The sequence below is a fragment of the Patiria miniata genome, unplaced genomic scaffold, assembly GCF_015706575.1.
Source record: "Patiria miniata isolate m_02_andy unplaced genomic scaffold, ASM1570657v1 HiC_scaffold_7, whole genome shotgun sequence".
In the NCBI taxonomy this organism is placed as follows: Eukaryota; Metazoa; Echinodermata; class Asteroidea; order Valvatida; family Asterinidae; genus Patiria; species Patiria miniata.
Window position 1 is genome coordinate 25,087,387 of NW_024037074.1, and position 22,368 is coordinate 25,109,754.

The 22,368-nt window shown below is 41.4% G+C and overlaps 1 protein-coding gene across 2 annotated transcripts in view; it reads left to right on the plus strand.

The window, feature by feature from the left end:
• The window catches only part of LOC119746284 (S phase cyclin A-associated protein in the endoplasmic reticulum-like), a 50,683-nt gene that overhangs the window by 22,500 nt on the left and 5,815 nt on the right, over window positions 1–22,368 (plus strand). For both annotated transcript variants that reach the window (XM_038223128.1, XM_038223129.1), the window contains 15 exons: window positions 334–527; window positions 1,880–1,991; window positions 3,738–3,878; window positions 5,237–5,392; window positions 6,312–6,454; window positions 7,487–7,568; window positions 8,745–8,900; window positions 10,320–10,421; window positions 10,775–10,971; window positions 13,048–13,177; window positions 16,019–16,131; window positions 16,735–16,858; window positions 17,925–18,130; window positions 19,850–20,005; window positions 21,016–21,253. In XM_038223128.1, coding sequence (XP_038079056.1) covers window positions 334–527; window positions 1,880–1,991; window positions 3,738–3,878; window positions 5,237–5,392; window positions 6,312–6,454; window positions 7,487–7,568; window positions 8,745–8,900; window positions 10,320–10,421; window positions 10,775–10,971; window positions 13,048–13,177; window positions 16,019–16,131; window positions 16,735–16,858; window positions 17,925–18,130; window positions 19,850–20,005; window positions 21,016–21,253 — 2,250 coding nt within the window. The remainder of the gene's footprint in view (window positions 1–333; window positions 528–1,879; window positions 1,992–3,737; window positions 3,879–5,236; window positions 5,393–6,311; window positions 6,455–7,486; window positions 7,569–8,744; window positions 8,901–10,319; window positions 10,422–10,774; window positions 10,972–13,047; window positions 13,178–16,018; window positions 16,132–16,734; window positions 16,859–17,924; window positions 18,131–19,849; window positions 20,006–21,015; window positions 21,254–22,368) is intronic.

A 22,368-nucleotide genomic window follows, 5' to 3' on the forward strand; every position in this document is an offset into this window, starting at 1 on the left:
GGGTGTGCGTCGTGCCAATGCTTGCGCCTGCTTCGCCGAATAACAAAACGGAACTACTAATTTGAATTTTTACAGTGCTTCTTAAGTGGCACCGTTGGAAAGGCCTTCTTTCGTTGATTTCTTCAAAATGACAGCTTGCCAGAAAGAATAGGCTTAATTTCTCAGGGAGTTTAGTCCCCTTACTATCTTTCAACCAAGTATGTTTTTCAACAATAATTACGCCAGTTACTTTTTGGATAGCTGCAAATGATGGACTCTGGCTTTAACACCCTTCATTGGATGCTGTTATAATATTTACTTGGAGTTTCATTGTCTTTTTTTCCCTGTTGACAGAACACTCTGAGCTCACTGGACAGCTCACAGCAGACCCTGGACTGGAATGAAATGGTGTTAGATTTTGAGGAGCGACAAGGCCAGCAGTCACCAATCAGCTGGGGTGAGATGGTGGAGATCAGTGAGATTGAAGGCAGGCCACCGGGCTATGCACTGCATATGCATGAAAAACTCTCATCTCCATCCAGGAAAAGGTAACAATCCAAAGCTTATATCTCAAGTCAAACTGCCTTCATTTTGTAAAAACGGCCATTTTCTGCAGTGGCACCAGGGTGGTGGGAGTCGCATCAGGTAGTACGCACTCTGGGCTGCTTTGACCTACAGGGTTCCCAAGATGCGCCCGCGCCCCGTCTTTAAGAACATGTGCGGCATGCGCATGAGCGTAGCATCACCGCAAAATAGCTTCTGGTTTTGTTTGGGGAATTCCAGTATTTATTCTTTACACTACTCCCATCTTTGTTGTATGCGCTTTTGTTACGCAGGGATATGCATGAGTAGACTTCTTATGCATTCAATTTAACAGAATTTAAAAGAAAAGAAAATAGCCTCCAAATACCAAGTGTGAATTATTGTTGTTGAACACAAAGCTTTAACATTTTGTAAACTAATAAAGTGGAAATTATGGATTATGTGAGCCGGAAACTTTTTTCATTTTTGACAAAAAATAGTACAGTGAATTTTTGTATTGTTTTGGGAATAAAAAGTGCTCATGAGTGATAACTGCTCAAAGCACAGCGATCTGTGTTTTGATAAGGGAATAACAGTGTGAGGAGCCGGTCTTCACTGCGTGATAATGACCGGGTGTGGGGGTGACCGCTGTTAATGGACCGAGACGAATATATTTTAGCTTAACAGTTATAACGACGTAAACTCAACAGAAACTGCTGCCGTAGCGAAACAAATTACAACAATGTTTTCATATCTTTACCTGATGGGGGAAGCTGAAATCTTGTTTACACATTCCTTGTGTCCGGAATTACAAAGATGCTTGGTTTAGGAAAGGTAAATTTGTCGGTGGGTGAAGTGTTCAAAGAAAATAAATCGTAGATCTACGCTTTCGTCATAAACAACCTCAGTATATACTGCACTGCTGTACGATGTCGTTTCAAAACTTCCTTACGCGCGCACACGCACGCATCCCTAGCAACTGTGTTGCGTACGTGCGCGTCAGTCTCACGTGATGGGGGTTGAGCGCATGTGCAGTGCTCTATTGTTACAAGCTACCGCAGGACTGTTACTATATTTTGACCAATCATTGGCTTGCATGGGGCTGAACGGGGCTGGATCAATGCTGGTTCAGGGGCCATTTATTCGCTTGATCTTTGAAGCTGGTCCATTATCGCCGTTAATGCCCGGCCACGTGATCGAGTCTCGACCAATCAGAAACCATCAACTCTCCAAGGTATTTATTAATGATAATTAAAACACAAAATAATTTTGATGTGACACCTTTTGTTGAAGAACTTACATGTATGGCAGTATCAAGCATTTACCTTAATGGCAATCCAGATATTGTTCAGTCCATTTTATCTTTGTGCTCATGCAGAACAAGAGCCGAGGCCCAGAAGCGCCATGAAGAGAGACAAGCAAAGGCCCAACAGAAACGAGTCTTACTCCTGGATGAAAAGGCTATCAAGCTCAAGATGCTTCATGAGAAGGTACCAAAATACAGCTGATCAAGCAGACTTGAAGTCACGTAAAGCTGACTGAATAGATCTGTGCTGGCCTATGCTGAATGAACCAAGCCCGAATCGAACCGAACCGAACCGAACCGAACCGAATCGAACCGAACCGAACCGAACCGAACCGAAATTGGCTCGGAAGTCCGGCAAGTTTTTGTTGATAGCGCTAGGAATGCTAATGCTTGCAACGAACCGAATCGAACCGAACCGAACCGAAATTGGCTCGGAAGTCCGGCAAGTTTTTGTTGATAGCGCTAGGAATGCTAATGCTTGCAATGAAAGGGCAACATTCAAGCGCACGGATGATTGAATTTACCGTGTTGACAAGTCACCGCATTCATCTTCATTATTTGCAGTGTTCTAGCCAGGCATGCAATAGGATATCGGGCTGATACGCTTTGAAAAAATCGTACGCACCTGCAGTTCTCTCAATGAAAAGCACGTGCTCTTTGCATGCTGTGTAGTATGCTTTGCATGCTGTGTTCCAGCGTGACATAGTACGTTTGGACCAAACCATTTGAAGGGTCTGCTTTCCTCAGCACAATTTATCAGCAGTTTCACTGTGTCAAAATTACAAATAATACTTTTATTGAGTCTGAAACCTATCCCTTGTTCAGAATGAGTTCTTAATCGTCGCAATGTAATATTTTCCGGAAAGAATTTATACGAAAAATGATGTAGTCTCCCAAAAGAGGGTGGAGCACGCCTTTACAAAATTGATGGATCCGTCCACAGAATGAGAATTTGATGAAAGTCGCGAATCGAAAACTATTTCTGTCAGACGTGCGCGGTACACACGTATTTGTTCGAACCTGCAAACGGCCTATGAGAATATGCTTTTCATTGCAGGCCTATACATTGCACCATGGACGTGTACATTATGTATGCACAACCGAACCGAACGGATGCTCGGAGAAAAAAAATTGAACGGCAACCGAAGCACTATTTTGAGCAAAGCTGGCAGCTAGCTAGGATGTTTCACCTGTCCTTTTTTTTACTCAACCCAACAGAAGGAGTTCCAAGCATAGTAGAATGGAACAAATAGGTAGAATCAACATTTCCTACCACACAGTACCTGTATATTATGATGTCCAGCTGGATAACTGATCAACCTGAAGAAAAGAGTGTATTCTTTATATAACTTTATACTGCATATGAAAGCAACAAACTTATCAGTGCAAAAATGTATGTAAAGCTAGGGGCCGGGGAAATCCCCCCCCCCCTCGACTTTTGTTCGCGACCCGAGCTGTTCTGACTTGCACATCTTTTGATACCAAAATTATAAAAAGTTGGACCACGGGTTTCCGTGCAGCGAAAAATTTTCCAGCGCGTAGTTAAAGCTGAATTTCCCCACATATGTAGTGTACACAGGGCAGAATTACCATTCGTGTATATGAATAATTAATAAGCCATAACTCCAAAACCCCTTTGACCTGTAGTCATGAAATTTCTTGTTTATGTTCATGATAAGTTGTTCTATGCATGTACCAAGTTTAAAAATGTTTCGTCACTCGATGGCCGAAATCCTCGGGTCTGAATCCCCCCCCCCCCCACCACCACAGCTGAGAGATGGTCAAAATAATCCGGCCTTTTTAGGGTTTAAGAGTCATTTTGTAAGGTGCTGTCATATTTGACATGCCATTACGTTCTTAAAAAGCTTCAGTCTGAAATCTGCAGCTAATTCTGTGTTGACTGTCGTTTGGGTGTGGTTGACTACTGTAGATCCAGGAAGTCAGGGAATGGAAGGAGGAATTACTCATGTTGAAGAAGAAGGAGATGGAGGAGAAACAGCAACGAGCAGAGCAGAAGAGACACATGCAGCTGGAAGCAGTCAGAAGGAAAGCACAGGAAGAGGAACAGAAGGTCAGACAAGCAAGTCAACAAGGGCAGTATTAAGCATGATAAAACACCGGCTGGCTGGTTTAAAGCACTTTTCTAGTGTCACATGAAATTTTGACTCCTATATAAAACCTGGTCCCTTTTACCCTTTTATTGGTTGATAAACGTTCACAATCCTCACTTAGGCATGTACAATACTACAAGTATTTCATAGTCCTAAATTCACACTACACCGGCTCATCAGCCGCGTTCTGCACCACATCGTGCAGTACGCGCCATGCATGGCAATCTCCATATAAGGAGTTGTTTACAGCTACTCGTGAGAGGCACATACCGTAACATAGCTAGAGGGGTGTTTAAATAAACATGAAGTAAAATTGTGGAACAAAATCTTAGAAAATTTAAATTTTTTTACTCGTTTTGACCGTTTGACCGAAAAGGTATTTATGAATTGGCATAAATATGTGCTTGTCCGGTATTTAACTTCTACTTCTACTTCTACTTCTACATTGATACTTGGCAAAGTCCCCACATCGGAATATCACACCAAGGTTGCGTGTAAGACCGATGAATATCTAAGGTAGACTGAGGGTGGTTTTGAATTGGGAAAATGGAGAGCAGGTAACTGATGCAGGGAGGTTGTTCCAAGTAGGTATTGTTCTTGGAAACAAGGAGTATTTGTAGACGTTGGTGCGAGTAGATATGTGGCAATACTTAAACTGATGATAACCGCGTGTTCCTGGGGCTGCTGGAGTTAAAAAGTCATGTCGGCTGAGAGATGGTAGATGGTTGTGAGAGATCCGGTACATTGATGATAGTCGGGCGTTTCTTCGACGGGTTTGCTGTGACTCCCGTTTCAGTTCCTTCATCATAGAAGACACGCTTTCAGTCGGATGATATTTGTTGAGAACATACCTTGCAGCTCGTCTTTGTATGGCTTTTATTTTGTTGATGTTGGTTTTTGTATACGGGTCCCATATACAACTGCAGCATCCAGACGCGGACGTACTAAGGCAGTGTATGCGCGTTCCTTAAACAACATGTTTGAGACCGATTTGAAATCTGGACACAGATTGTCAGAGCCCAGACTGCAAACCAGCCTTAAACATAGTGTTTAAAACCAGCCAAGCATATATTTATTCCCTTGTTTGTTAAATGTAAATAATATTGAACCAATTGGGCTTAATGACAACACATCTGATTTGTTTTGTTTGTTGTAGCAGCCTGATACCAGTACTGGTTCAAACAATTTACTAAAAGTAAAAATATAAAGAAGGTCTCAAAGGGTAAACATTTGCAGCTTGAGGACATGTCTCATTGTGATCCAGAAAGTCCCAGGTGTTTCACTGTGACCAGTGTTACATGGTGTGTTCACTTGGCAGGCCAATGAGATTGCATTCATCAATAGCCTGGAGGCGCAGAATAAGAAGCATGACATCCTTGCACGTCACCAGGGCCATGAGGCACGTCTACAGGACCTGATGGAGGAGAGACAAAGGAAGCATGTGGAGAAGGCAGCCAAAGAAGAAGCAGTCCAGGTACACAAATCTAACCAAGCATTATACAATTGTTGCCTGCTGTGGCAGGGTCCATGGTGCTTTGTACACCCGAGGGGGCAAATGACACCCGAGGCGAAACCCATGGACCCGTCACAGCAGGCAACAATTGTTTTGTTATCTCACGTCATCGGCAATAAGTTCGAACGTCTCTCCCAATGTTCTCCCCCAACTCTCCCTTTCTTACCGTTGAGGGGGTACTATACAGAACGGCATAATTCCAATACCTTGAGACTCAAACCACCGTACCAATTGATGGAGAATGGTTTTGGAAGAAAATATGATAACAAGATCTCCCGATTTGGTTGGTAGTTTTTGCTGCAGAGCCTATTTGTGAAGCACACATCTTTCATGTGGGTATTACTTCATATTATATAACACCCAAGTAAATCCTTGTCATTTGATTGGAGGATTGTAGGTTAAGAGGCATTCATTAATCGAACCATTGCACTGCCTATGTCATAACCGTGCACTTTTGGTTCCATTCACCGTGCATTTTCTTCCCACTTCTGATATCTATGGTCCCATCCCTTTTGATCTATTGCACGCCGCGCGCACGCTACGATGCGCAGCAGCCCAGCGCTATATGATATTTGTGCTAGTTAGACCATATCATGCATTATAGCAGAACAAAATTGCCTTCAAAGCTAATTTTTCTGCTATAGTAAGCACAACTTTCCTTCCAACTGTTAAGCAGCACCATGAAATTGGGCCCTGTTCGTCCTCAGCGTAAAAGCGAATGAAAATGTGGGACATCACATTTCAACTTGGGTGAATTTTGCAGCAACAATTCGTGACGTTTGATTTGCTTTGAATTCACATTCACGTGAAGTATGAACTAGTCCTTAGGCTGCAGTGTGTTTGGACTATATGTAGCATATTGCCTGGCTTTGGTTGACAGGAGAGGAGGAAAGCTCTGGAGGTGGAGAGGATGGCTCGTCTTAAGGACATGCAGAGACATCGGCAGGACCAATCAGATAAGCTCAATGTACTCAAGGAGCAGAGGGAGAGAGCTAGGGAGTCTGCAGTCAAGGAACGGGCCAAGTAAGGACTAGTGTCTCACATCATACATACATAATGGCAGACTTCACATCGATTACAGATTTATCATGATGTTTGGAATTAATCCAACTTGAATATGATAGCATCACTCTACATCTGTGTACACATGCATGTCATACAGTAAGTAGCAGACAATATTAGTCCATATTCAGAAATGCCTGTGACAGTTTACCCATTCCTATTGGTCGAGAGCCCGTCACGTGGCCGGTCTTAAACAGTTGATAAAGACAGGCTGGCTGGTCTTTAAAGCTACAGTCCATCATTTGTAATTTGTGCATTTTGTTCGTTTGAAGCAACAAAAGAGTTCAAAATCTAATGAAGGATACTGAGCAACTAACCTGATGAAGTTTCAGCTAAGCTTCAGCTGTACATTCCGAGAAAAACAGCATTCTAAGATCTCAATTTCAAATCAAAAGTTACTTTTTTGAATTGTTTTGAATTGTTTTGAATTGCAGCTATACGCGACGTCGCGCACTGATCCGACGAATTACAACAACCGCGCGCGCGTGTGCGTCGTTCCAATACTTGTGCGCGCTGCGCTGAATAACAAAACGAACTACTAATTTAAATTTTCCTACGGTGCTTCTTAAGAATCACCTTTGGAAATGCCTTCTTTCGTTGATTACTTCAAAATGACAGCTTCCCAGAAAGAATACTTTCACAGGGAGTTTAGTCCACTTACTATCTTTCAACCAAGTTTGTTTTTCAACAATAATTACGCCAGTTACTTTTCGGATGGCTGCAAATGATGGACTATAGCTTTAACACTGCTCCAGTGTCACATGAAATTTGGACTCCTATGAAATCCGAGGCCAGCACCATTTTATTGGTAGAACGTTTATAATCCTTACGTAGGCATGCGCAATACTACCAGTGAGTCAGTATTTCATCTATAGTCCTAAATTCACACTACACCGGTGCATCTGTGTCGTGCGCCACATCACGCTGTACGCGCAACGCACAGGTCGATCTCCATATATATTCATTTATGAATGTTTTTATTCCTGATTGTAGAGAGCGAGAGCAGAGACTATCTGCACTGAATGCAGCCCAACAAGCTAAGGAAGAAGAAATACAGAAAAAGATACAGCAAAAGGTTGGCATATGCTCTGGAAGTATGACACTGAAATTTGAATGTCTTGCAAGTGAAAAATGTGTGTATGATGCATATCTTTGCTTGCTTCTTTTGAAGAAGTTGCCCCTTAGGTGATACAGTAGCGGATCTGGGGTGGGGGGGGGGGGGGGTTGCAACCCCCTTTGTTCAGCTGCAGACTAATATTATGACACTAGTAAAATAGGGCTAAACATAATCAGTGGAATGCTAAAGTCACTAAATATATTCGTCAATTGCCAGGGATTTCAAAATGTTGAAGGGCATGCCCCCATGCCCCAGACCCCTTAGCGGGGCGTGCCTCAACCCCCCTTATATATCAACCCTCCTGTCTCCTGAAAGCTAGATCCGCCCCTGTGATAAGAGCAGTGTTTCCACCATCGAGCACAGCCTATCGAGTGCACACCTTACACAGTTTTCAACACAATGCAGCTCAGTTGTTCACATGACCACTTCAAATAAAATGCTCAGGGTATCGGTACTTGCCTTTTGGGATCTATGATCATACCTGAAAGATCCATCCTTTACTCCAGGACAACTTATACAATTTTATCCTGATTAAAGGTAGAGTATATCATTTGTCATTTGTGCATTTTTTTGGTTTGAAGCCACAAAAGTGCTCAAAATCTAAGGAAGAGTGCTTAACAACTAACCTGAGGAAATTTTGGCTCCTTGAATGCTGCACATTCTGAAAAAAAAACACTATTCTAAGATCTCGGTTTCAACTCAAAAAATGCAATGTTTGACTTTTGAAAGTTGCAAGTGTCATGTTTTGAATTGCGCCCAAAATAAGCGTCCGGGACATGTTCTCATTTAGCCAATTGCAGCTACGCGATGCACTACATTGACTAATTAGAGCAAGCGCCCTCGCTTGTGCATCGCTTCAATGCTTGCCAGCACCCATACACAGATTCACCGAATTACAAACCAACTGCTAACTGAAATTTCCAAAAATGCTCACTAGATGCATCTTGCCTTCTTTTATTGTTTTCCTCAAAATGAGAGCATGCCAGAAAGGATAATTTCACAGGGAGTTCAGTTTAAACCAAGTAAGCTTTTAAACGATAATTTTGTCAGTTACTTTTAGGATAGCTGCAAATGATCTACTCTACCTTTAAACACTGAATTTTGGCAGCAGTGTTGGTTCTTTGTCGTTGACAGCATGATGAAACTACCCGTCGTCACAACCAGCAGATAGAGCAGAAGCGTGAAAAGGCCATTGAACTGAGCATGCTCAAACACTACCGCACCACTGACGTAGCCCCTCACCACAACCCCTATGAAATCAAGAAGATGTGTACTCTCTGCAGTGTCTTGGTATGCATACATCCAACAAATCAAGTTGATGAAATATTGACTTTCCAAACTTCCCTCTCTTCTAATACTGCTTGAGTATAGGGGATAGTTTGTTCTTCATTGCATGCTTTAAACATGTGGGCACGTGTGGTGAAGTGGTAGAGCACAGGATTCATGATCGTGAGGTTGTGGGTTCAAGCCATGAGTGTTGTGCCCTTGGGTAAGGCGCTCTACCTCAATTACATCTCTCAACCCAGGTAATATTCAATGCTGGGAAGGTAACAGACTTGCTGTGGAGGAGGTGTGGCGATCCCCCCACAGCAGCATATGAGTCTGGCCCAATCGCTAATGAAAGAGAGATGGGCACTCCGTCCCTGTGAACACAGGTTCGTCCCCCTTTGTCGTTACCTTTTAACCAGTTTGCGACGGGAATATTTTGACATTGACTGGACCCAGTTTTTCACGAACCTCTTTGCCAGACGGGTTCAGGCCGTCATATGCGGGTAGCACACCCTGATTTTCCCGGCCTCGCTTGCTGTGAGCGGGTCTCTGACTGTTATTTCCAGCCTCGCTCGTTGCATGTATATCCGTCATCCGTTCCCAATACCGCGAAACCTTTGCGTGTGTACACGTCATCCGAACTGGTTAAAAAGAACAAAAGGCTATCCTGATAAAAAGGGCAGGTTTGATTGATTCAGTTTATAGTAAAAACTATGCTTCAGGTCTCCATACTTGAACCCCAGTCTAGGAATAGAATAGTTCTGAAGATAGCTTAAACACTCATTTGTGATACTTGAGAATTCCATGAAACTCATTGCTTTCATCTGGCAATGGAGCTAACTTTTCCTCGAGCAAATGCAGCTGGCAAAATAGGATTGACTTACTATTCTGTTTAAGGGGAATATACAACATTTGCTTTAGCTGTAATTTTCAGAACTCGATGGATTTTGGGAGTTAGTATTTTACAGCAAATATTGTTAAATTAACTTGTTTGACGTTTTGGGTTCGTAGATGCTGGAAAATCAAGAAAAACAATCATTTTCTTGTAGTCTGGTTCCCTGACCCCAATTAACTTGAAACAGAGCAATTTATAGACATTGGGGAATTGTAAGGTCAGGGAATCAATCTAGCTGGCTTGTACCCGTTCACATGTGTGCAATCGATTGCAAAGAAAATGTGTACTAACTAAATATGAAAATTGGGAGCAGTATTTAAAAAAGCCAGTTTTTTTTCAACGCTGGTCAGCTGACCAGCAATGGAAATCGACACTAAAATACCACTTTTCTTGAAAATGACAGCACAGATTTCACACGATGCTTTAGACTGTCAATCACTAACAGTACAGTTAGATGTTCATGATAATTTGGTAGTTTTGTTTTTGGATGTTTGCAAATGTTGTATATTCCCTAATACAACATATTTCCAACAAATTATTTGCAGATTCCATCTGAAGTGTACCTACTGAGTCATCTACGAGGCAAAAAACATAAAGAAGCTGTCCTAGACAAAAATCAAGGGAAGCACATGACTGATGAAGAAATAGTAAGTCAAGAAATTGCATCGCGGGAACTTTATTCCATTGAGGGAAAGGCAATATCTGTTTTCTAATGTGAAAATATCTGCAACATTGCTCTTGGCTGAGGCATATCACTGGTAATGCAATAACATTATTAGTGCAATAACATTACCAGTCTTATCTTAGGAATGGCAGTCTTTCTTTTTGGAAGAGGAAATAATATGTAGTTTTGTGTCATGGGAACTATTGAATGTGGCCTTAAATCAGGAAGCAGTGTCATCTCCCTGATTCCATGGTAGTCATGGTTGTGTAATGGAAAGAAGTAAGCTCACACTTAAAAGTTTCCGGCTGACTGACACTATTTTGGACTGAATTACAGGAGAGTTACTCTCTAAAGCTAGTTGTGGAGGCCTCGCCGGACCGAGCAGACCCTCAGGAAATGGCGGAGAAGGAGAGACAGAAGGCAAGCCGCAAGAGAGCACGCAAGCTACGGCAGAGAATGTCTTCAAAGGGCAAAGAATATGAGAACAACCTTCTGTCTAAGACACAGGCTCATGAATCTCAGCTCAGGGCCAAGTGAGTAGTTTTTCCTCCCCCATTCCCCAATGCTTGTTAGATATTTCCTAACAATCACAATCCAATGAACTGATTTACTCCAATCCCTAGTCATTATGAAATCCCTTGAATGAGTTTACACAAAGGATACCACCTTTAACCCTAACCGCCCTGAATCCTTCCAAATCCTCTTTGCCAAAGTGAAGGAATTTGGAAGATTGAGGTTACATGGCAAAAGTGCAATACTGATTTCATAGGATGCACTTTGTCAAGGTCTTGGCTCGGACCTTGTGTTGTTTTTGCTCAGCCATGCATAAAAATAGGCCTGGATTATGCTTGAAATCCTCCGTACTGCTCCAGGAGGTCACTGGCCAAGCCTCAACATATTGACAGTAACTGCCACAGGATTTTGCAGGATTCAGGCAGTGGTCACCCCTCCATGGACCTTTTAAGAAATAATGGAGGAATTTGCAGGATTGAGGCATGCAATTTTTCCATAAGGCCAATTGGAGGATTTTGCAGGATTGAGGCTACATCCCAGCAAAAAGGCCTAGGGAGTTAGGGTTAATGGTTGTTGGGATCAGGCAATTTAAGTATACGGGGTGGTGCAAAAAGAAGGAAACCCACTTTTGACAGCAATTTTCACCTACTTGTCGAGCATATTTCAAAAATTCAATTTAATGGTATTAAAATATTGATCCTTAAACATAAGTGACGAAAAAAAGGATTGCAAATGAATAATTTGTCTCTGAGATATGGTAGTTTATAAATTTCATGTGCCAAACCTGTTTGTCCACGGACGGCTTTATTCCATCCGCTTGACTGAACTCCGGAGCTTGATTTGAAGACAAAAAACACTACACTAGACTTACATGTGGACAACAGTGATTTTGGAGACTTGTATTCAAATTAGCATAATAACATAAAATCTTGTGATTTTTTTAAGATTTTTCACCATGTATGGTTGGAGAGCTATACTTCACTACATTATAAAAAAAAAAACCAGTTCAAATAAGTTAAGTAAGTAGGTTCAAATTCCTGCCCAAAGTGGGTTTCCTTCTTTTTGCACCACCCTGTATATTTATAAGCTGATCCACTATTGTCTTGGTCAATTTGAAGAAGAGTTACTCCTCATGTATCGCCAAAGCTATAATTTCTATTTCAGTCACTTTGTATTTTGTTTTACTGGTCAAAGACCCAAGACTGCATATTTAGTTTCAAGAAACTAAGCCTCAATGATCTACATGTACATCCAGGATATGGGGGTCCAGTGAAACTTCTGCTTCAACTGTACATAGCAAGCCTAGAAATAGCTCCAAACACATGGCACAATTATTATCCATGGAGTGTTATCCACGGAGGCTCCGAAACCTTTATACAGAGAAAACAATCTGCATGATACAATGTACTTATTGTAAATAAAGCAAGGGTGACTGATTTGCATTCCTAAATTGTGCAGCCAAATGGAATCCAATCAATAAATGCCTTCACACCTTGGCAAGACTATTTTTGCAGTTCTTTCCCGAAACATATTTCTTACACTATCAGGTTCAAATGCACATTTTTTGTTGCATTTTACCTGCACTTTCAGTCACTGTATCCCCATTTCTAATGGTGTTTAACCAGTTCACGCTGGAAATATTTTGACAAGAATGGAACGAGGTGCGGGATTACTTTTCACTTCACCTCAATGCTAGGCAGATTGAAGCCATCACCCTCGGGCAGCACACTCGTATTTCCGGCCTCGCTTGCTGCAAGTGGGTCACTGACAGATATTTCCGGCCTCGCTCCCTGCGTGTTTATCCGTCATCCGTTCCTAATACTGCAAAACCTTTGCGTATATGCATCTTTTTTGTTTGTAATGTTCATGCAAAGTTCACTTGTTCTTGAGGAGATTTATAATGTAATATCATACATGTACCGGTAGGTTGAAGGTCTAGCACAATAGTTGTACGAATTTTGTGTTTCATTTTTGTCTGTTATCTTGTGTGGTAGATGACAGTGAGTCAATCGGTAAATCCTGTCTAATGAGCCACATTTTAGGTTCTTAATATGTCTCAGTGTGATATTCATTTCTTTGTGTTTATTATCCTGCAGGCTCCAGAAGTTGATCAAAGACTTGAATAAATATCTTCAGTCTCAGGCCTCCAGCGGTCCCTGGGAACAGAGCAAGGTGTCGGCCATGGACAGGGCCCTCGGGGAACTCAACCGCATACTGGCCAAAAAGGTTGGTTGATTGGTGGGCCACACTACAGGGTGGTGCAAAAAAAACGAAACCTACTTTTGACAGGAATTTTAACCTACTTAACTTATTTGAACTGTTTTTATAATGTAGTGAAGTGTAGCTCTTCAACCATACATGGTGAATTTATTTTTAAACTCTCAAAAATAGTGTAATCATGCTAAGTTGAATGCAAGTCACCAAAATCACTGTTATCCACATGTAAGTCTGGTGCAGTGTTTTTGTTTTCAAATCAAGCTCTGGAGCTCAGTCAAGCCGATGGAATAAACCCGTCCGTGGACAACAGGTGTGGCACATAAACTTTTTAAACTACCATATCTCAGAGACAGAATATGCATTTTCAATCATTTTTTCATCACTTATGTTTAAAGATCACTATTTTGATACCATTAAATTGATTTTTTGAAATATATAATATGCTCAACAAGTAGGTGAAAATTGCTGTCAAAAGTGGGTTTCCTTGTTTTTGCACCACCTGTAGTACTGTTTCAGGGGATTGTTACCATTCTGCATGGGTTGTTCCATTTCATGTTCATCATGGTCTGCTATTTTACATCATCGTGATCTTGGATCGTATTCACACTCTTTGGTTCTCCAACAAATTACTTGACTATTCTAGATGATCTTGCCTGATTTGCTGTACTCCAGACCAGCATGACCAGGGCCCTATTTCACGGTGCTGCTCAACACAAAACTTTGCTTAGTACAAAAAAAGTCTGGCTTATGAAAGCAGGTTACCAGCCAAAACTCCATGTGATTTTCATGCTAAGCAAACAACAGCTCAATACTAATCACGAGCAATATACATCACGTGGAATTTTGGCTGGTAACCTGCTTTTATAAGCCAGCCTTTTTTTGTGCTAAGCAAATTTTTGTGCTTAGCAGCGCCGTGAAATTGGCCCCAGGAGTTTGCCATTTCTGTCAGCACTGCCATGACTCAGCAATGCAACTTAGTGACTGAAGTCAGAACATTCCTTCAGTTTTCTCCCTTCAGGAAAAGGAAGTCACGTAACCATCCCTTCCTGGGGTATCGTTTAGATGGTTTGCTAACAAATGAACCTATCAACTCTTTTTATGAAGAATTCATTTGCTCAGGTTGTAAGCAGTTCAGAATCAAGAGTCAACACTTTGTAAATGTACAGATGGTGATTTGTAGCAGTGTAGTGGGTGACAGTCTTTTATTGCAAGTAGCAGAATTGTTTATGCATGGCGTATTAGGAATGTACTTGTACTGTGTGCAACTGAGATTGTCAGTGAGTTATTCTCTGTAAGGCCAAAAAAAAAAATAAGTCGGTCTCTGGTCAGCGCGCGCGTCGATTTTAAGCATGTGCATCGATCTTTTTTTTCCCAAAATGTTCCGCGGTAGCTCCAACAGCGCCCTCTATTTCCGCACCTCCGCAATTTTTTTTACCAAAGAGCACCAAGGAATGGGAAATTGCACCAAGGCAAATGATCGAAAGCACCAAGGCAAATTATGGAGGACACCAATGTACATGAGAACACCAAAAAAGCAAAATAGTACCCACCTAGTCTGTACAATCCAAGCTTGAAGAAGAAAAAAAAAAAAGCAAAAAAAATAAAACGCGTCAATTCCGGAACTTTGGTCTGACCAGAGACCGAATATTTTTTTGGGGGGGCCTAACATTCCAATTTTTTTGTCATGAAGAACACCGAAGTGAATACGTCATGCGCACAAAATGTGTGTAAAAGACATTACTGGGTGATTCAGCCCGTGAACCAACACGTGCGCGTACTCCATTCGTTTGCACTACACTTTCTGGGCGCGTCCGCGTGCAGAACGGTCGGATCCCCTTATGTTTTGGTCTGGCAACAAGAACCAACTGCTGGCATTATTTTGCACACAACTCAGCTGGCCCGGAGTTGCACCACTTTGTATCTAGTTGGGCTTGATTGTATTGTCATTTTGAGTATATCCTTTGTTGTACAAACGATATCTCCAGTCTTTGGTAAGTGTTTACTTGTAAGTTGAATGAAAATGGAAGATATCAGCCCTAAAACTGAATTCCGCTAACTACCCGGTAAGGTCAGGGACCTTGTTCCAGCTGTACTAGCGAGTCCCCATGTCATGAGCCCAGAACTGGATATTTTCAAGCTACTGCCGAATTCAGTTGTGGAATTCGGTTTGAAAAAAAACAACGCTTTTGCTGAAACCTGTTGGCAGGTTTATAAGATGTTCTTTACCTTCCAACACACCCTTGATTGCATGGCATTATTGAGGTTGAAATGTTCCCGGATTGTTGCGAGATATGCTCAGAATCTAAGCTTTTCTGGACTTAGGCCGTGTCCGAAACGGGCTTCCAGAGCTACGGCTACGTCTATTGTCAGCGCGTCCCCGCGTATTTTCAATGGGCGCGGACCTAGACCTAGCTCTAGACAGCTGATTCGGATGCAGCCTACATCTCCATTGAGAAGTCGCCATCTTGCTTTGTGAGCGTGAGTGCTTCGTGAGTGCGTGTGACGTCACATCCTCCAAACATTTGCGAGTAGTATCTCTACCAAAATGTAACGAAAAACATAAGCATTGTCCACGAGATGCCACTCGCACTGGTCTTTTTTCGAGCTACATGTAGCATCCGGGGCCTCAGTACGTGTCTGGGTAGGCTGCACGCGTGCCTTGACTAAAGGCTAAGACCTACATTGTAACATTGTCAATGGAATATATTAAAAGTTATCCACCCTGAACTGACTTGTTCCTAATTGCACTGAGCAGCATTCAGTCAAAGAAATAATGTAGTGCGTGATCACCTGGCATTTGCTACTCACAGTCCTGATGTCTTCTTTGTAATGACACTTTTGTCTGTTCAGGAGCAAGCTGACCAGGTCACATTCAGGGCATGTGGTGGGCTGTCTACACTCGGTCGTATTCTAATGCTGATAGATTCAGGCAGTAGCACGCAATCAAACGTCATCCCTGCCAAGTAAGTCACAGTGCTTGTTTCATTCTCTTTGGTTTTATTTCTATTCTCAAATAAATCACCTAGAGAAATTCCTGCTGAACTATCCAACCCTAGATTAGCATTATCCAATTTGTTGTCTTATTTTACACCTTTGCTCTTTGGATTCAGAGCCTGCTCATTTTGTTTCCCATGTGTTTGTATTTTGCCTCTTGTCTTACCTTTCGGCCATAATGTCCTCATTCTTCTAGGGATGTTTTTAGAATAACTTTCATTTATTTGTTTGTGGAAGGCATTCCATAAACAGATAAAATTAGTACGTCCCTCACATAAAGTGGAGTTCCTCTAACATAGCGCGCTTTTCCCGACATTTCCCCACGAAGTGTTTCAAATTGTACTACAACAGTACAATTTGAGTAGATACTAAAACAAACGAAACAAAGGATGACAAACAAACAGACAGGCACAAACACACAGATAATAACAAACAAGGAAAGCAAACGGATTAAAAACTGAATAAAAGACAAACAGGAATAATAGGAGACAAACACACAAGGCAAGAAGCTTTAGAGAACAAACAAAGATGAAACTTTTTGAATTCCATGTACCTTTTTCTCTTGTCAATAGATCAGTGTGCAGTGCAGCCACTGCATTCAGGCTGACGTGCAAAGGTTGCTTTGACAACTGCCAATACGCTCTGTACAGCGGCAAACTGGCACCCATTGTAGAACTACTAGTTCATCAACTCGGAGTAAGTCTTTATTGTTTTATAACGTGTATATTACTAATCACATATCATGGTCAGAGATCAAATAACATGTTTGTTTTTTTTATTTTTGAAATTGTTTTTCCATCACTCGAATGTATAGTATTTATCATTATAACAATGACGGATAACACATGTTCTCAGAACAAAACAAAGGTTTTGAAATTTATATAAATATAGTACGATATGTATAAAACAAATTTAAATTGAGGGTAACAGTTGCATTAACCCTTAATCCCTATGGTGTATGACTAATTCTATGATTTTAAAAGTTGAGGATTACTGACTGTGGGGGTTAATTTCTGGCTTGTTGTGATGGAATTAGTTTGACATTTTCAGGGCAAATGGTTTTATATTTTTATGGTAAATGAGGGCACCTTGGGTCAATACAGGGTGAGTCAAAAAGAAAGTTACCCAAATTAATGATTTTTTATCTTATAAAGCAATCAAATTATCAAATTTGAAACACGAATGAAGTATGCATCTTCTTCCACTCATGTCCAAAAAAAAATATTGAAATTGATCCATGCTATCAGGAGTTATAAACGTTTTACTAAAAGAACCAATTTTTATAGCTGTACATGGAATCCCATTAGAAGATATTGAGCTGGGTGAATAATTACAGATTACGTGAGCACGTTTCATTGTACTCAATAGGCATTCATTGGTTCGTAGAATGGTAAATGATCAGTGGTGGAGCTTTGTGATCTTTTTTTTTAAATTGGCATAACTTGGGTATAGATTTGGCAAATAACGTGAAATTTTCAAAGTTAAAAGTCAATACGATGTACTTTTTCCGTATGTTTTTCATGTGAAATGGAGCAAGCCAAATATTTTAAAAATCATTTTTCAAATTGGGTAACTCTCTTTTTGACTCACCCTGTACAGTGCGCCCTTGCATTCTTCACAGGGGCTGTTTACTTTATGGGTAAAAATGGAATAACAAAATGACGGGTATCTTGTAAGTGGAAGTAAGTTTTCCACCAAATAAAAGTTCTATGAATGTTATGTTACGGAGTAAACCATTGACTACCTGTAATCTTGCACACAGCTGATGGTGCCAAACTCTGCAGATCCTTCCCCTAGTCTGTGCCACAGCCTGTCCGATCCCATCTCCAGCTGTCTGATGCAGCTATTGTCCACAGTCTTACTCTGTCTGGTCAAGTATCGGCAGCAGAGCACTTCATCAGATAGTCGCTCTGGGGCCCAGAAGAAGCAAATGGATACCTTTGATCAGTGTGGACAGGATCTCATCAGGTACAAACTGCGCATTTTGCTACTTGTTTATCTGCTTTGAAAGACAGACAAGTGACACATATGTTCAGCAATTCATCCTCTCTCAAGCAAATTATACATGATTAAATCAATTAAAGTTAAAAATCGACAATTTACCATGCGTTTCACACTGACGCATATCTGTGTCATGTACACGCACAGTAGACAGCGAGATGTGTGTGACGTCACAACGCCATAGGGAGAGTTGACCTGTCTTTCCCAATAATCATATCCGTCTGCTTGCGACACTTTGTGTTGAAGTATGCTGTTTGTGCCAAAATTGTTGCATCAAGCTATATAACCCAGAGGGCCAAGGATTGATTGATGAGCTAAATGAGCAGGGATAATGCTAGGTTTACACATGCCCGAATTAATGCCACGAATACCCCGATCTATCCCGAATAAAAAATCTTGATGGCATCAGGAGAAATTAGCCCCGATTCGCTGTTTGTAAGAATAACTTAAGAATGAAACAGAAATAATCAAGAACTAGGTACGAATTGGAAGCCGAATCAGACCGCACCAAGCCAACTGATTGCGATTTAATGCAGAATAAAACCGAATTGTAGCAATTTTGTCAAGAATAACATACGAATAACTCAAGAATCCTCCAGAATGACCCAGAATTATGCCGATTTAGTGTATTCGTAAGTTATTCTTAAAATATTTGTACATTTGTTGATACAATCGTAATGATTTGGCATGATTCTGGACTGTTAACACCAAAAATTACTCTACGAAACTTGGAAGAATGCGGTAAGAATATCCTGAATGATGTAAGAATAACCAGAATTAGTTACGAGTACAACAAGAATAAACCAAGAATTGAAATTGAATCCCGAGTCAACCCGACAATTTTGAACATGTCTAAATTGTCAGGGCGCTTCCCGATCTTGAACGATCTTTCGCCGAACAAACAGAATCATCCCGAGGCAGCCAAAAACCAATCCCCGATTTACTCAACAATTGCTATTCGGCGGCGATACGGCTTAAAAATCGGGAATATGTGAACCTAGCATAAGGGAAGAATGCAAAATGAAACAAGCGGTAATTCCAGGGGCGTGTTTTTGCGACCGCGACATGTTTGTGACGTCAAAGTGATAACCAGAAACATGTTAAAACATGCGCACAAAAACACTGAACCGAAAACAGTGTCAAAAAGTTGTAAACAAAAATGGCGGAGGGTGTAAATGGGATGGCGATTCTTGAAGCAAATTCTTGAATTCACTGTAAGATTGTAAGACACTTACGATATGCGTATTAAAAGTAAGCATTACTACTTCAAACTTAATTTTTCACAACACTGTTTTATTACATGTCGTGTATTTATCTCTCCGCCATCTGGAAATGCACTCCGTTACCGACCCTTGGCCTTGGTTCGGTTTTGGTCGGAACAGTGACGTCACTCCAGCCAAGCGTTGTCACAAAAACGCTCAACCAATGACCAAAGCCGTAGCATGTTTCTGGTCATAGTCGCGAAACACGCCCCAGGTTAAACTTCAAGGGAGCCCAGTAAATCCTGTCAAAAGTGTCTTACTTTGAGGTACACCTCGAGTTACAGCTTGTTTTATTCCGCATTCTCTCCTGATAATAAATTCCTTTGATCACATAAAACTGTTATTATTATTATTAAGAATTGTAAACAAAATAGGCCCAACCTATATGTTGATTCTTGTGTTTGTTATCTGGAAATGTCTGCAGCTATTTGGTGTGCTATGGTGTGATAGATAGTCTAACGTCATGCTTCAACCGTGTGAGGGGAACCGTTGATGAAAACCCATCCCTGGCTGAGTTCCTGCAGCATGGCCTGGGGCTGCTGGGTGCCATGACCAAGTTTGTCTCCTCTACCTCCAGCAGGTCAGTCCATCAGTACAGGGCTGCTTCTTTAACATTCAAATCTGGCATCAAGATATTCTGGCTAATGTCTTCCATCTCATGATTTTGCACTTTGAATTATCCAGTAATTTGCAAATATGCTCCCAAAGTATGTTGGGTCTGGATTTCCACCTTCAAAGTATAAGCCTTGCATTTCCTTGCATATTGCGAGTCTGATTTCATTTCAGTTTAGAATGAACAAAAGTTGTGTTCTCCGTGCTCTTTAACAGATTAATTCTATTAAAAAAAAATTCAACTTGTATGTTATATTCCAACCCCCCAAAAGTCTCTTTTTCCCCCCACTTTTTTGGGCCTCTGCAAACCTCTGCAAAAAGAGTTTTAACCCTAACGATCCCCAACCAGCCAAACTCCAACACCAGGGTTTGTTGGAATCTGTTAGGATGAGTGCTGCACTAGTAAACTGACTGTGCTTTACGTGGGATTAGGCATACCACAAAACAGAGTCCAACTGTTTATGTGAACAGTTTACCATATGGTGTTGGGATTTGCAAAGGATGAGGAAGGCTCCTTGTAAATCACCCTAGGGAGTTAGGGTTAATCTGAGCACAAACAGCTCACTTTGCGAGCTGACTGGCTCCCGGTCCGTACATTATTGATACTGATTGTAGGGTGGGAACCAGCCTACCCACGAGAATCGGAGTTATTGTCTGGCAGCCAACAATTGACCTATCACAGTAGAATCGGGTTAGAATCACGTCAACGCAGCTTGTAAAATATTGTCCAATTACGGTGGCTAATAGCTTTTGCACATTCAGGAAGGCGTGCGTACTTCGAGCGCGAAACAGTACAGTACAGTACACGCACACTGTGTGTCCCGTCCACGGAGCTCTCAAAAGAGGTAAAAACGCGCCCTCTTTTGTTGGCGCACGGAGCCCATAGAGACACTCCACTGTACCACATAGAGGAATGGATATCTGCCCAAATGTACAGACCTGAGCTGACACCACTTTCTGTTTTGTTGAATTGCCCAGGTCAGGATGCATCTTCTTGAGCAAGAAGGAGGATCCTACCCAACTTCTGGCTACTTTTAGAGCCACTGGTTTCAGTGGTATCGTGTCCCTGCTGTATGGCATCCTACTTCATGGAGGTAACCCACCACGAGGCAGTACTACAACACCACCTGAGCTGCCTGAGCATACACTCAATGTGGTGACTGCAGGCATCAAGTTACTCAGTAATATCGCTGTGTTGGATCTTGAAATGATGCAGGTATGATGCAGAAGTGTGAAATCTCAGCTTTAAAGCTGATTTCAGCTATTTTTTGTTTTGGATTTCAGCTTTTTTTCAGCTTTTTCCCTCACTTGCCGTGTACAAAAGTATAGGAGATTTCCAAAGTTCAGCTTTTTTACACCTTTTTCAGCTGTTTTCAGCTATTTTTATCAGTGGTCACTCACACCCCTGATGATGACGCTGATTTCCATATTGGCATTTTGGTGTTTACAGTTTCTGGGCAGGAAGGTGTTCGCAGAGATGCCAACATTTACGATTTAGGCGATTTATACGATTTATTCACCCCGATTACGATTGTACAACCCTTATATGATTTTCCAAGATTTTACGTGAATAAAATAATGTGTGCACAATTTGTATTACATGTACAGTGTAGTATCTTGGATCCTGTTTTTGCATAGCGGGTATTAATAGAATGGGAATTTGGAGCAGACTATTGGGTGTGCGATTTTTAGCGCATAAAAGAGAACTGACATGCAGTGTGTGCACGAAAACGACATCACTCAAAAGAAAAGAGCCCAATTGGGCGTAATAAATAATAGTCTGGTTTCCCAAATTTACACATAAGCAATACATGGAAGTACGTTGGCAACCAGTTACGGACAGTAAAACCTAATCACCCCAACATTATGCGCGCGCCCTGGGGGTGGTGAATTGAACCGCGTGCTCTACGGTGCAATTCACGGAAATTGCAACGCATGCATTTTTGTGTGGCAATTGAGCATTATGGTTTTTCATTTTGTGGATAGAAGAACAAACAACGATGGCTTCATGTCTCCATAAGTTTAAAGGGAATATACAACATTTGCTTTTGCTGCATTTTTCAGAAATAAATGGATTTGGAGGATTAGTATGTTATAGCAAATATTGTTAAACTGACTTGTTTCACGTTTTGGGTTCGTAGATGCTGGAAAAACCAAGAAACCTAATCATGTTCTTGTAGTCTGGTTCCCTGACCCCACTTACGATGAAACAGAGCAATTTATAGACTTTGGGGAACTGTAAGGTCAGAGAATCAGTCTAGCAGACTTGTACTCCTTCACAGGTGTGTGATCAATTGCAAAGAAAATGCGGAATAGCTAAATTTGAAAAAT